This window comes from Pholis gunnellus (genome assembly GCF_910591455.1).
Source record: "Pholis gunnellus genome assembly, chromosome: 1".
Taxonomy (NCBI): domain Eukaryota; kingdom Metazoa; phylum Chordata; class Actinopteri; order Perciformes; family Pholidae; genus Pholis; species Pholis gunnellus.
In genome coordinates, this window is record NC_136528.1 from 58,030 (window position 1) to 72,550 (window position 14,521).

A 14,521-nucleotide genomic window follows, 5' to 3' on the forward strand; every position below is an offset into this window, starting at 1 on the left:
CCCCACCAGAGATGAGTCCAATGAGGGTGGTGTCATCCGCACACTTCAGGAGCTTGACGGACTGGTGACTGGAGGTGCAGCTGTTGGTGTACAGGGAGAAGAGCAGAGGGGAGAGAACGCAGCCTCGGGGGTAACCGGTGCTGATGGTCCGAGAGGCTGAGACGTGTTTTCCCAGCTTGACGTGCTGCTTCCTGTCAGACAGGAAGTCTGTGATCCACTTGCAGGTGGAGTCGGGCACGTATAGCTGAGAGAGCTTGTTATGCAGCAGAGACGGGATGATGGTGTTGAAGGCAGAGCTGAGGTCCACAAACAGGATCCTGGCGTAGGTTCCTGGGGAGTCCAGATGCTGGAGGAGGAAGTGGATGGCCATGTTGACTGCGTCGTCTACAGACCTGTTGGCTCTGTAGGTGAACTGCAGGGGGTCCAGGAGTGGGTCAGGGAGGGTTTTTAGGTGGGACAGGACCAGGCGCTCAAAAGACTCATAACCACAGAGGTGTATATATATATATATATATATATATATATATATATATATACACGTTACATTACATCACATTACAGTCATTTAGTAGACGCTTTTATCCAAAGAGACTTACAATCAGTGTATTCAACATAGTATTCAAGAGAACTACTCGTCACCAGAAGTCATGAGTTCATCTCCTTTAAACATCTCACAGCAGAAACCAGAGCAGACGTACAGAAACACACTAACATGAACACAACCAGTGCTGAGAGGAAGGCTCAGGGTAGAGCTTCATGAAGAGGTGAGTCTTCAGCCTGATGAAAGATGGGCAGCGACTCTGCTGTCCTGACGTCAGTGGGGAGTTCATTCCACCATCGTGGGGCCAGGACAGAAGTGGGGCCAGGACCCCGGGGGGGTGCAGGGCTTGACCATGGCCTGGTGTGTGTGCGTGTCTCTTGCATACATAACCACACTGGAAATGATGAATTCATGTCACAGATAAAGAGAACTTATGATTCTTTTGTCTATTTTCTGGAGTAAATGAGAATCTGATTCAATATAATTTGATCAAAGAATTCATTAATTCATCTGTTTTGAATCTTAAGAGATACATTAAAATGAAAATGAGTAAAACACTGTGGAGGTTTACATTACATGTAATAATAGTTTGATAGACTTATTGATTGATTGATTTATATTCGCTGCACATTGAGGTTTACAAACCAACACAAAAACTGCACCAATTTTCCCCCAATTTCTTTATTTTCATAAACATACAGCAAAATGCTTTAGTGAGTTGCAATCCTTAATTAGCTGCCTTTATACATCAGCAAGTCTGTTAAATAGAAACTATTGGCAGCCCAGATTCCAGATCTGTCACTAATAGCTCATATGAGTTTCCATCAGTCTGTCCGTTTATTATGTGGTGTAAAAGAAAGACTTGGTGCTTTGTCATCATCCATTCTGTGAGATACAGAGATCTAGATTTAGATATATGTTTGTTCATTATTCTCAAAACCAGAGAGATTACTGAAGAAAACTCATTTAGGGATCTCAGACAATCATCTTCCAGATGTACACATGTTCAAATATGTGTAAAAACAAATCATTTATATTTCATCCCTATAGTTTCCTCAGCAAGCAAAGTTCATGAATTAAAGACTGAAAGCACTGCATCTGTTTATCGCTGTGTAGAACCTGTCTGTCTGTCTGTCCTTCAGTCAGTGTGAGTGACTCTGTGCTGCTCTTCTTTCTCCTTTATTTTAAGGGGTTCTTGCCGCCTTTCCCCCCTGAAACAGAAGGAGAAGAGCAGCGCGGTTAGAGTCCGCCTCATCACTAACCCAATCAATACTAGCAAAGCCCATCAATCTACCAACCAACCAATCAGTTAGGGAGTCATTAACACCTGGACCACACCCAGCAGTGCTGCCACAGTGAACCCACACACCTGGAGTACACTTCTACATCACTGCAGCAAGGGGAGATATTCTAAATATGGTTTAAATAAGTTTCAACACTGGAAGTTAAAGAAAGAGAAATTAATCTCAGTCATGTTTGATTGATTTGATTTGATTTCAGCTGGTTTGGCCTTTCACAGTGTTGCTAATCAAAAGTTTGGTGAATCCAACAGTCCAACTGTCGTTCTCAGCAAACATCTCATCAGTTACTCGCTCCTGCAGATTCCTGCTCTACAACATCAGGAGGATTCTCCTCTTCCTCACTGAGGAGACGGAGCAGGTCCTCATCCAGGCTCTGGTCATCTCCCTCCTGGTCTACTGCAGCTCTCTACTTGCCGGAGCTCCGGCGTCGGCCATCAGACCTCTGGAGCTCGTCCAGAAAGCTGCAGCTCGTCTGGTGTTCAATCGCCCCAAGTTCTCCCACAACCTCCCTTCTCCGTGCTCTACACTGGCTCCCTGTAAGAGCTCTCATCCAGGTTCAGACTCTGGTGCTAGCCTACAGGTTCAGACTCTGGTGCTAGCCTACAGGTTCAGACTCTGGTGCTAGCCTACAGGTTCAGACTCTGGTGCTAGTCTACAGGTTCAGACTCTGGTGCTAGCCTACAGGTTCAGACTCTGGTGCTAGTCTACAGGTTCAGACTCTGGTGCTAGCCTACAGGTTCAGACTCTGGTGCTAGTCTACAGGTTCAGACTCTGGTGCTAGCCTACAGGTTCAGACTCTGGTGCTAGTCTACAGGTTCAGACTCTGGTGCTAGTCTACAGGTTCAGACTCTGGTGCTAGTCTACAGGTTCAGACTCTGGTGCTAGCCTACAGGTTCAGACTCTGGTGCTAGTCTACAGGTTCAGACTCTGGTGCTAGTCTACAGGTTCAGACTCTGGTGCTAGTCTACAGGTTCAGACTCTGGTGCTAGCCTACAGGGCAGTGAAAGGAACAGCTCCTTCCTGTCTCCAGGCCATGGTCTAGCCCTACACCCCCCCGACCACTTGGCTCTGCTGCCTCGGGGCGATCGGTTCCCCGTCGCTCAGAGGTCCCTGTGGCCGATGGACCCGGTCTCTGTTCTCTGTCCTGGCCCCACGATGGTGGAATGAACTCCCCACTGACGTCAGGACAGCAGAGTCGCTGCCCATCTTCCATCAGGCTGAAGACTCACCTCTTCATGAAGCTCTACCCTGAGCCTTCCTCTCAGCACTGGTTGTGTTCATGCTAGTGTGTTTCTGTACGTCTGCTCTGGTTTATGCTCTGAGATGTTTAAAGGAGATGAACTCATGACTTCTGGTGACGAGTAGTTCTCTTGAATACGATGTTGAATACACTGATTGTAAGTCTCTTTGGATAAAAGCGTCTAATGACTGTAATGTGATGTAATGTTGCTCTAGTCCCCTTTTTGATAATGATTCTACTCCAAACTGTTCCTCTGCATTTCTAAACATCTTCTTGTCCAAAATTCATAGTGAAGCCGTGTGTGCAGCATCTATTTATTACCTGCATATTTTATTTGTATACTAACAGCTCTGTGGAATTACTCTCTAAAATGAAATCATAACGGACAGTAACCTTGAATTCCTCTGCCTCACTGAAACATGGACTACTTCTCACTAAACCAGACCACTCCCACAGGATTCACATACATTGATGAACCTCGTCCTGAGGGGCGGGGGGGGGGGGGGGGGGGGGGGGTGGGGTGTTGCTGCTGTTTACAGGAAGGACATTAAAACAACTGCCATTCCCATTCCTGCCGTTCATTCTTTGGAACATCTTCAAACTCTCTGGTCTCTCTCCTTTGGTTACTGCTGTAATCTACCGTAATCTAACGCCTCCTTTCTCTCTGAGCCATCTCACCTTCCGTTAAAATGTTAGTGTATAGCTTTCTTTTATATGATGATTTCAATGTAAAGTGTCTTTGAGAACTATGAAAAGCGCTCAATAAATAAAATGTATTATTATTATTATTACCCAGAAACCAAAGCAACGTGATGCTGATTGTGGGCTTCATGTGATAGAAAAGGTTCTACTCACTGTTCTGCACCTCGTCGCTGTCTGCGTCCTGCATGAGGAGAACAAATATTACGACGACATGTTCGGTCTGCCGTCCTAACGAGGATTCATACGTATGAGAGGAATCGTACCTTACCCAATGTAATGTAATGTAATGTAATGTAATGTAATACCTGCTTCTGGACCGGCTGAGGCAACATGCGTCCAAACTCGCTGACGATCCATCCCATCATACTGTCAACACACAGAGACGGATTAAACCACATGTCCTCAAACATCTGTCCTTCGATCCTCCAACACCTTCACATTGTGTACACAGTGTTACATATACATTTGTAGTTGAGGGTAAAATATCTACAAACAATTAGCAAATGTTAAGCTGTTTAGCTAATGTGATGTTCTGAGAGTTGTTTCTATGTTTCTACCCGTGTATTTATATTTGATGTATTTATTCATCCAGTGATTTGAGATACGGTTTGTTTCCTGGATGCTGCCTGATGACCTGAGAGGCCTGATTGGAAGTCAGAATTGTATTGAGGAACAAAACATGAAGTGCTTCATAGAATATCAGCAGGATTTTAAAGTTGATCCTGTATTCTGCATCGGGAGCCAATGGGAGCCTGGCTGCTGCATTTTGAATGAGCTGGAGCTAATCCTGTTTGGATAATCCTGCATTTAACGTGTTAGAGTCCAACCTGCTCCTGGTAGGGTCTCCCAAAGCAAAGTGGTCTCTGTGGAGGGGCCCAGAGCAACTCACTGACCCGATATGAATCAGCCAGAAAATAGTGGTTGCACCTCGCACAGGTAAAGGGAAACAGGGGCCCCCTTCTGGAGCCAGACCTGGGAGGGAGCGTCCCTCTTAGCACACAGCCTCAAAGATCTACATGGAACCGCTGCCCTGGGGTCCCACCACTGGCAGGGATGATGTCTGGGTCAGGTGCATTGTGAGCCAAGTAGCAGCCAAAAGCGGGGACCTAGGCGTACTGACCCCCGTCATCGTAGACCGGCTCTAGGGACGTAGAACGTCACCTCTCTGGTGGAGAAGGAACTGGAGCTGATGTGGTGGGGGCTGTCCTCTAAAGGGGACTCTACAGTTCTCCTCGGTGACTTCAATGCTCACATGGACAATAATGGAGTAACCTGGAGGGTGCTGATTGGAGGAACAGCCTTCCTGTGCTGGTTTGTTATTGGACTTCTTTGCTGGTCATAACAAACACCTTGTTGGAGCATAGAGCGGTTCATAAGTGTGTCTGAAAAGAGAAACAGAAGACTGGTACCGGTCGGCCAAAAGGACTGCAGCTGGTTGCCAAAGCAAAAACCCGGCTGTGGGAGGAGTTCAGGGAGACTGTGGATCAGGACTTTGGGCCTCAAGGAAGTTCAGCAGAGGAGGAGAACTGCAGACCCGCAGGGAGATCATGTGTTGGAGAAACAGCATTATCACATTGCTTAGCCTCGCCGGGAAAGTGGGTCATTGGTCTTGGACGGGCGGTTCTGTGCGGCGCCAGCAGTGATGAAGACGTTGCACCGGACCGTTGTGGTGAAGAGGAAGCTCCCTTTAGAGCTTTTCCCTGCATGTCCTGCTGGAAAACACCTGGAATACCCTGCTGCCCCCATGACAGAGGATACACTGTCTGATGGATGATGGATGGATAATAAATAAAGAACTCAAAGCTCTTTAACTCTACATGTCATCATGCACCCATTCACACACATTCACACCCATTCATACACTGATGACAGGTTCTACCATGCAAGGTGCCACCTGCCCATCAGGACTAACGTTCATACCCAGCAGGAACAGCAGGAACAGCCTGCGGGAGTCATTTGGGGTAAAGCGTCCGAAGGAATCATTGACATGGACTAGAAGAGCTTGATGGAGGATGATGTAGGACGATGGAGGATGATGGATGGATGATGGATGGATGATGGATGGATGATGGATGGATGATGGAGGATGATGTAGGACGATGGAGGATGATGGATGGATGATGGAGGATGATGGAGGATGATGGAGGATGATGGAGGATGATGGATGGATGATGGAGGATGATGGAGGATGATGGATGGATGATGGAGGATAATGTAGGATGATGTAGGATGATGGATGGATGATGGATGGATGATGGATGGATGATGTAGGATGATGGAGGATGATGGATGGATGATGGAGGATGATGGAGGATGATGGATGGATGATGTAGGATGATGGAGGATGATGGATGGATGATGGAGGATGATGGAGGATGATGTAGGATGATGGATGGATGATGGATGGATGATGGAGGATGATGGAGGATGATGGAGGATGATGGATATTTTTAAGGTAATAAAACGCAGTATTGATGATGTTGGTAATGTGGATAAAAGTATCCAAAATAACACCAAGGTTTCTGACTCACTGTATTTCAGAAACAATGCTGCCGAATGTGATTAAATATCCTGTTTCTGTCTTTTAGGACCAACTACGAGTATCTTTTAATATCTCCCTCTTGAATTATAGTTTTCATAATGTTCTTCAATCCGCTGACAAAGATTCACTAACTTTTCAGTGTCAGCAGCAGTTTTTGGTGCCGGATCAGGTTTTGGTGCCGGATCAGGTTTTGGTGCCGGATCAGGTTTTGGTGCCTCTACTGTAGAAACAAACAGCAGAGTCTCAGGTCAGCGGAGTTTATTCTCTCTGAGGTGAATACATGTGGAGATAGTTTGATGATGACCTGGAGCTGGAGCCGGATCAGTCTTCTCGTTGACTTCGGTCTTTGAGCGAACATGAACCTCTGGCTGAGGAACCACCTTCTCTAAACCGTGTTTAATCCAGTCCATCATCCTGTCAGTCACACAAACACAAACATGTTCAAATATCACAAATACATTACGGACCAAAAACCCATGTATGGACTGGAGGAGGCCACCAAAACAATACTGTGACAGAGCTCAGGTCTGCTGCTCTAATCACATTGTACCTCTACCTCTGAATAAACAAACATATATATATATATATATATATATATATCTGATGTCAGTAGATACTGACTCATTGCTATGAGACCTCAACTTGTTCCCTGTGTGGTTGAGACAGTCAGCTGTTTCTAAAAACACGTTTTGGTTGGTTTCCAAATGGCTCCAGGGTTCCAGCTCATTAGAGTTAATCCGATCACTGAGCTTGTTGTTGGGCTGATATTATTTACCTGCTGTTTCCTGCTTAACAACCTTCCTTCTTGGAAGGAGAAGAGTGGATATCAGGTGATAATGAAATCAACGTGACAGTATGTCAGAAGTCTTTCCAAACACCATCTGATCTGAAAACATGGAGTCAGCTGATGACTCTTTGGTCTAAATACAGGTTGAAAGGATGTTCCTCCCTGATACACGTTCATTTAAACGTTCTGGAACTCCAGGGTGTCTGGATGTCTAGAAAGATCTCAGTGGGTAGAGCAGGTGGTCCTTTAACCAAGAGGTTGGAGGTTTGATCCCGGTTCCTACGTTCTACGTGTCCAAGTGTCCTCGAGTGAGACACTGAACCTCATGTTTCCCCCCCGAGGGTTTTACAGCAGCTCTCTGCTCTGAATGCTGAGACCAAACTTCATGTACGTGAACGTTTTCTACTGGTTACAACAGGAGACAGGAGACGTTCTTCACCAGTCTGCACTTCTGATCAATCATCAATAATCACACCAACCCGACTGGTGTTCCACTTTGACCGCTTTGATTGTGAAAACATTCTGTGAGCTCTTAATAAGGAATTAGATTTAACACACACACACACACACACACACACACACAGACCTGGGGGGGAGGGGCTTGTTGTCCTCTCGGGTTGATCCCGCCTCCACCACAGCGACCTGAAGCTCTGCAGCGGAGAGAAACCAGTGATTCATGGACTACGTTTAATTCATTTAAGGTCTCAGCTGGTTATCCTGACGGGTTCTCACCTGGTGCAGCTGCTGTTTGACGCACCTGAAGAGAAACAAACACACGAGGTCACATGACCAGTGGACCGGGAGCGTGGGAGGTTTAAAGTTTATGATGTCATCAGGGTTTCCTATGACATCATCATAACAGAACGCCTGCTTTAGAAACTTTTCAACAGGTAAGGTGCATCATGGGAAGTGTAGGATCCAGAGTACCCTTTTTATATATCTACAGCTTATTAAACATGTTTTAATATTTAAACTTAACATAGTCTGTTAAATAATGAAAAACCACAATTCTTTAGTGTAGTCTGACTTCAGATTTTAGGGTTCGTGAAATAAGTTTGATTAATCCTGAAAACTAAAATTAAATATTCCACGCCAGAGTTTTTATGATTATTACTGATTATAACTTTTTCTGAGTTATTCAGCTTTTTGGTACTTTTTAGACTTTTTGGGATGAATCAATATTCTTCAAGGTTGTTGTGAGTTGTATCATTCTGAAGAAGTCTATTTCCTAAAATGTCATTTTCATGAGAATAAGAATTGATCTTATTTCAGATCAAGCTGGTTCATTAACATGAATTTGAATCAGTTTCTGCCTAAATAAGCTCAGTTTCAGGAGATGACAGACAGCCGTCCTCTTGCTCCCTAATAAAGGTCACATGAGTGTGTTCGTGTAGGACGTCCTGTAGCTCGTACCTCGTGTACCTCAGGGGGCGGCTGAGCCGGCGGCGTCTCCTTCCTGTTCACTTCAGGCTGAGGGACGACTTTCTCCAAACCCTGAGCGATCCAAGCCATCATCCCTGTTCTGAGGTAAAAGACAACAGGAAACAGCATTGGTGTGTTTGACCACCAGAGGACGAGAAATCAATATTATTATAAGGATTATTTCATCATAAGGATCATGTGATCAACGAAAGCAGCTGATGGCTTTGGGCCACTTTCAGCTTCTTTATTTCTGGTTATGACTGAACAGAATATGTAATTCTGTTGAATTCATGACAACTGAGTGATGGAATGAAGGCGAAATGTAAAGTACCACTGTGCTTTTAGGGTTGTTTATGCAGCACCTCACTATTTGGCATTCTACCTCTAAATGGCTTCATGCAGTAGCTCAGTATTGGGCAGTCTTTCTGGTGATGGGTTCATAAAGAGCTCACTATTAGGTCACGATTACTCACTCTTCTTCAGGTTTACTGTCGTCCAGAGAGAAGAAAGAACAGAGCGAACAAACTCATGTTGTTGTTGTCTGTCGGTGAACAGGACAGACTAGAGACTCAGTTTCTTATCTAAATACTTGAGGTCGGAGTCAGACTTAATGTCTGGACTGAGACCTCACAACCACAACAGCCAGTCCAGGACCTGAGGACAGTGTTCCGACATCAGGGGTCACAACAGATTAGCTTCTAGTCCACCATCTCACCAACATGAGCTGTCCAAGTCAAGTCTCAACTCTTTGAAACAAGTCCAATAAAGACAAACACAGATCAAATCTAAGTCTCAGGTTTTATCAAATCAAGGCCAAGTCAGGTATTATATTTGATCTAAACAAGTCTGAGTTAAGACAAAAGTATTTTTAAAGCAAATCCAAGTCAAGTCTCAAGTTTTATTATAAAGGTCCAGATCAAGTCTTATCAAAGCAAGTAAGTCAGGTCTAATGTTTCATCAAAACAAGTCCAAAACAAGACTCAAGTCTTATCAAAATGATTTATTATGTCTTATTTAGTTGGTTTCTTGTGGTTCAAATGTTTGACACACACACACACACACACACACACACACACACACACACACACACACACACACACACACACACACACATTCAGTATTTACCTGGTCGTTGTGTTTTCCTCCTGTGAACAGAGGTGATGAGGAAAGGAGAAAACATTACCAGCACATAGAGGTGACCTGAACTCAATGAGTCTCAGTGGTAACATCTGGTCCCGGGTCAGTATCTTATCCTCACCTTGGTGGTGGAGTTAGCTTGACTCAGCTTTGGTGAGACTGCAGGTTGAGGCAGAGCGCCGCTGATCCACATCAGCACACCGGGCTGAGAGCCAGGTGCTGGACTGAGGACATACAATTCAGAGTTTTAACATTTCAATTCACTCAGTTAGTTTTCAACTGAAACCAAATGGAAAAAACTAATAAATAGAAATGAATGAATTAAACTAAAAGCCTTGTTATTTCAAAGACATGGTTCAAATCAAGGTATGCAAATGTAAGTAATAAAAGGTTAACATATATCTCATATTGATCAGGAAAACTGACGAATCCTATCATGAATAAACTATCGTGACTTTGGTTTTAATAAACTATCGTGACTTTGATTTAGTAAACTATCGTGACTTTGATTTAGTAAACTATCGTGACTTTGGTTTTAATAAACTATCGTAACTTTGGTTTAGTAAACTATCGTGACTTTGATTTAGTAAACTATCGTGACTTTGGTTTAGTAAACTATCGTGACTTTGATTTAGTAAACTATCGTGACTTTGGTTTTAATAAACTATCGTGACTTTGGTTTTAGTAAACTATCGTGACTTTGATTTAGTAAACTATCGTGACTTTGGTTTTAATAAACTATCGTGACTTTGGTTTTAGTAAACTATCGTGACTTTGATTTAGTAAACTATCATGACTTTGGTTTTAATAAACTATCGTGACTGGTTTTAGTAAACTATCATGACTTTGGTTTTAGTAAACTATCGTGACTTTGATTTAGTAAACTATCGGGACTTTGGTTTTAATAAACTATCGTGACTTTGGTTTAGTAAACTATCGTGACTTTGATTTAGTAAACTATCGTGACTTTGGTTTAGTAAACTATCGTGACTTTGATTTAGTAAACTATCGTGACTTTGGTTTTAATAAACTATCGTGACTTTGGTTTTAATAAACTATCGTGACTTTGGTTTAGTAAACTATCGTGACTTTGGTTTTAGTAAACTATCGTGACTTTGGTTTTAATAAACTATCGTGACTTTGGTTTAGTAAACTATCGTGACTTTGATTTAGTAAACTATCGTGACTTTGGTTTTAATAAACTATCGTGACTTTGGTTTTAATAAACTATCGTGACTTTGGTTTTAATAAACTATCGTGACTGGTTTTAGTAAACTATCGTGACTTTGGTTTTAATAAACTATCGTGACTGGTTTTAGTAAACTATCGTGACTTTGGTTTTAGTAAACTATCGTGACTGGTTTTAGTAAACTATCATGACTTCGGTTTTAATAAACTATCGTGACTTTGATTTAGTAAACTATCGTGACTTTGGTTTTAATAAACTATCGTGACTTTGGTTTAGTAAACTATCGTGACTTTGATTTAGTAAACTATCGTGACTTTGGTTTTAATAAACTATCGTGACTTTGGTTTTAATAAACTATCGTGACTTTGGTTTTAATAAACTATCGTGACTGGTTTTAGTAAACTATCGTGACTTTGGTTTTAATAAACTATCGTGACTGGTTTTAGTAAACTATCGTGACTTTGGTTTTAATAAACTATCGTGACTGGTTTTAGTAAACTATCGTGACTTTGGTTTTAATAAACTATCGTGACTTTGGTTTTAATAAACTATCGTGACTGGTTTTAGTAAACTATCGTGACTTTGGTTTTAATAAACTATCGTGACTGGTTTTAGTAAACTATCGTGACTGGTTTTAGTAAACTATCATGACTTTGGTTTTAATAAACTATCGTGACTTTGATTTAGTAAACTATCGTGACTTTGGTTTTAATAAACTATCGTGACTTTGGTTTAGTAAACTATCGTGACTTTGATTTAGTAAACTATCGTGACTTTGGTTTTAATAAACTATCGTGACTTTGGTTTTAATAAACTATCGTGACTTTGGTTTTAATAAACTATCGTGACTGGTTTTAGTAAACTATCGTGACTTTGGTTTTAGTAAACTATCGTGACTGGTTTTAGTAAACTATCATGACTTTGGTTTTAATAAACTATCGTGACTTTGGTTTTAATAAACTATCGTGACTTTGGTTTTAATAAACTATCGTGACTGGTTTTAGTAAACTATCATGACTTTGGTTTTAATAAACTATCGTGACTTTGGTTTTAATAAACTATCGTGACTTTGATTTAGTAAACTATCGTGACTTTGGTTTAGTAAACTATCATGACTTTGGTTTTAATAAACTATCGTGACTTTGATTTAGTAAACTATCGTGACTTTGGTTTAGTAAACTATCGTGACTTTGATTTAGTAAACTATCGTGACTTTGGTTTTAATAAACTATCGTGACTTTGATTTAGTAAACTATCGTGACTTTGGTTTAGTAAACTATCGTGACTTTGATTTAGTAAACTATCGTGACTTTGGTTTTAATAAACTATCGTGACTTTGGTTTAGTAAACTATCGTGACTTTGATTTAGTAAACTATCGTGACTTTGGTTTTAATAAACTATCGTGACTTTGGTTTTAATAAACTATCGTGACTTTGGTTTTAGTAAACTATCATGACTTTGGTTTTAATAAACTATCGTGACTTTGGTTTAGTAAACTATCGTGACTTTGGTTTTAATAAACTATCGTGACTTTGGTTTTAATAAACTATCGTGACTGGTTTTAGTAAACTATCGTGACTTTGGTTTTAATAAACTATCGTGACTGGTTTTAGTAAACTATCGTGACTTTGGTTTTAATAAACTATTGTGACTGGTTTTAGTAAACTATCATGACTTTGGTTTTAATAAACTATCGTGACTTTGGTTTTAATAAACTATCGTGACTTTGGTTTTAATAAACTATCGTGACTGGTTTTAATAAACTATCGTGACTTTGGTTTAGTAAACTATCGTGACTTTGGTTTTAATAAACTATCATGACTTTGGTTTAGTAAACTATCGTGACTTTGGTTTTAATAAACTATCGTGACTTTGGGTTAGTAAACTATCGGGACTTTGGTTTTAATAAACTATCGTGACTTTGATTTAGTAAACTATCGTGACTTTGGTTTTAATAAACTATCGTGACTTTGGTTTAGTAAACTATCGTGACTTTGATTTAGTAAACTATCGTGACTTTGGTTTTAATAAACTATCGTGACTGGTTTTAATAAACTATCGTGACTTTGGGTTAGTAAACTATCGGGACTTTGGTTTTAATAAACTATCATGACTTTGGTTTAGTAAACTATCGTGACTTTGGTTTTAATAAACTATCGTGACTTTGGGTTAGTAAACTATCGGGACTTTGGTTTTAATAAACTATCGTGACTTTGGTTTCAGTTCATTGTGTCTTATGATTGTGGATGTTAATGTAACTCACCTGTTCTCCTCTGCTGCCTCCTGATTGAGTTTGGCCGCTTTTGAAGCTGTGAATAAAACAATGATGTATGTTTCTGTTTAGTTTGAAGAACAAAACCAAACTAAACCACATCAGTTTCACGGTGTTCATGTCTTACCCTGGTTTTTGCACTCATCTTGAAATTTTACTTTCTTTTCCTGTTGAAAACATAAAACGTAGATAACAATATAATACATAATTTAATATATATTTGTTGAACTAAAATACATTTCATATGTAAATTATATATTTTGAAATCCTTTTTCTGAATTCATTAACATCACAACTGTATGTGTAGGATTCATATAAAAGCAAGAAATATCAAAATATCTACAAATTAATTGAACATGAAAGTTAAGTGTTTGACATTGCATCTCCCAGTAGTATCAAAAAAGACACTGTAGTCGACGCTCGTGTTGATGAACTGAAACAAAGTTTTTACATCGGCTGAAAGAGACAAAATGAAAATAACAGACTTGAATGATAAAGGCGGTGTGACTTACAGTGACAGGCGGCGTGGTCGTGGGAGGGGGCGGGGCCTCTTTCTGCTCTTCAACTGTTGAAGGCTGAGGCAGCTGGGGAACCACCTTGACCACCCAGCTCAACATCCTCAAAGAACAAACACACAAACAGAGAGCGTCACTGCTGGGAATGAAGTTCAACTGTCATCCAACACACGCTGGACGAATCTGTGTGTTTCAGGCTTAAAGGTTTCTTTCTGTTTTCATGTCATCAAAAAAAGGAAAATAAAAATACCTGGAACTTTTTATGTTTTTACAAAAACAGCAACCTAGAGCAAACCTAGAGTGACCTAGAGAGTCTCAGAGAGACCACAGAGCAAACCTAGAATGACCTAGAGAGTCCCAGAGCGACCACAGAGCGCTGTAGAGAGACCAAGAGCAAACTTAGATCAACCTAGAGCGACCACAAAGCACTGTAGAGAGACCAAGAGCAAACTTAGAGCAAACTTAGAGCAACCTAGAGCAACCACAGAGCACTGTAGAGAGACCAAGAGCAAACTTAGAGCAACCTGGAGCGACCACAGAGCGCTGTAGAGAGACCAAGAGCAAACTTAGAGCAACCTAGAGCAACCAGAGAGCGCTGTAGAGAGACCAAGAGCAAACCTAGAGCAACCTAGAGCGACCACAGAGCGCTGTAGAGAGACCAAGAGCAAACTTAGATCAACCTAGAGCGACCTAGAGCAACCACAGAGCACTGTAGAGAGACCAAGAGCAAACTTAGAGCAACCTGGAGCGACCACAGAGCGCTGTAGAGAGACCAAGAGCAAACTTAGAGCAACCTAGAGCAACCAGAGAGCGCTGTAGAGAGACCAAGAGCAAACTTAGAGCAACCTAGAGCGACCACAGAGCGCTGTAGA

At 41.5% G+C, this 14,521-nt stretch overlaps 1 protein-coding gene across 1 annotated transcript in view; it reads right to left on the reverse strand.

Annotated features, from left to right (window-relative positions):
• cngb1a (cyclic nucleotide gated channel subunit beta 1a) overlaps window positions 1–13,751 on the reverse strand; it is a gene marked incomplete at both ends in the record, with an annotated part of 32,386 nt that extends 18,635 nt beyond the window's left edge. Inside the window, 12 exons of the mRNA XM_079160218.1 lie at window positions 3,938–3,965; window positions 4,090–4,150; window positions 6,459–6,546; window positions 6,631–6,740; window positions 7,700–7,763; window positions 7,846–7,870; window positions 8,527–8,635; window positions 9,661–9,680; window positions 9,794–9,896; window positions 13,126–13,171; window positions 13,262–13,301; window positions 13,647–13,751. Of these exons, the coding sequence (XP_079016344.1) occupies window positions 3,938–3,965; window positions 4,090–4,150; window positions 6,459–6,546; window positions 6,631–6,740; window positions 7,700–7,763; window positions 7,846–7,870; window positions 8,527–8,635; window positions 9,661–9,680; window positions 9,794–9,896; window positions 13,126–13,171; window positions 13,262–13,301; window positions 13,647–13,751 (799 nt within the window). The remainder of the gene's footprint in view (window positions 1–3,937; window positions 3,966–4,089; window positions 4,151–6,458; window positions 6,547–6,630; window positions 6,741–7,699; window positions 7,764–7,845; window positions 7,871–8,526; window positions 8,636–9,660; window positions 9,681–9,793; window positions 9,897–13,125; window positions 13,172–13,261; window positions 13,302–13,646) is intronic.
• Between the last annotated feature and the right edge of the window lie 770 nt (window positions 13,752–14,521).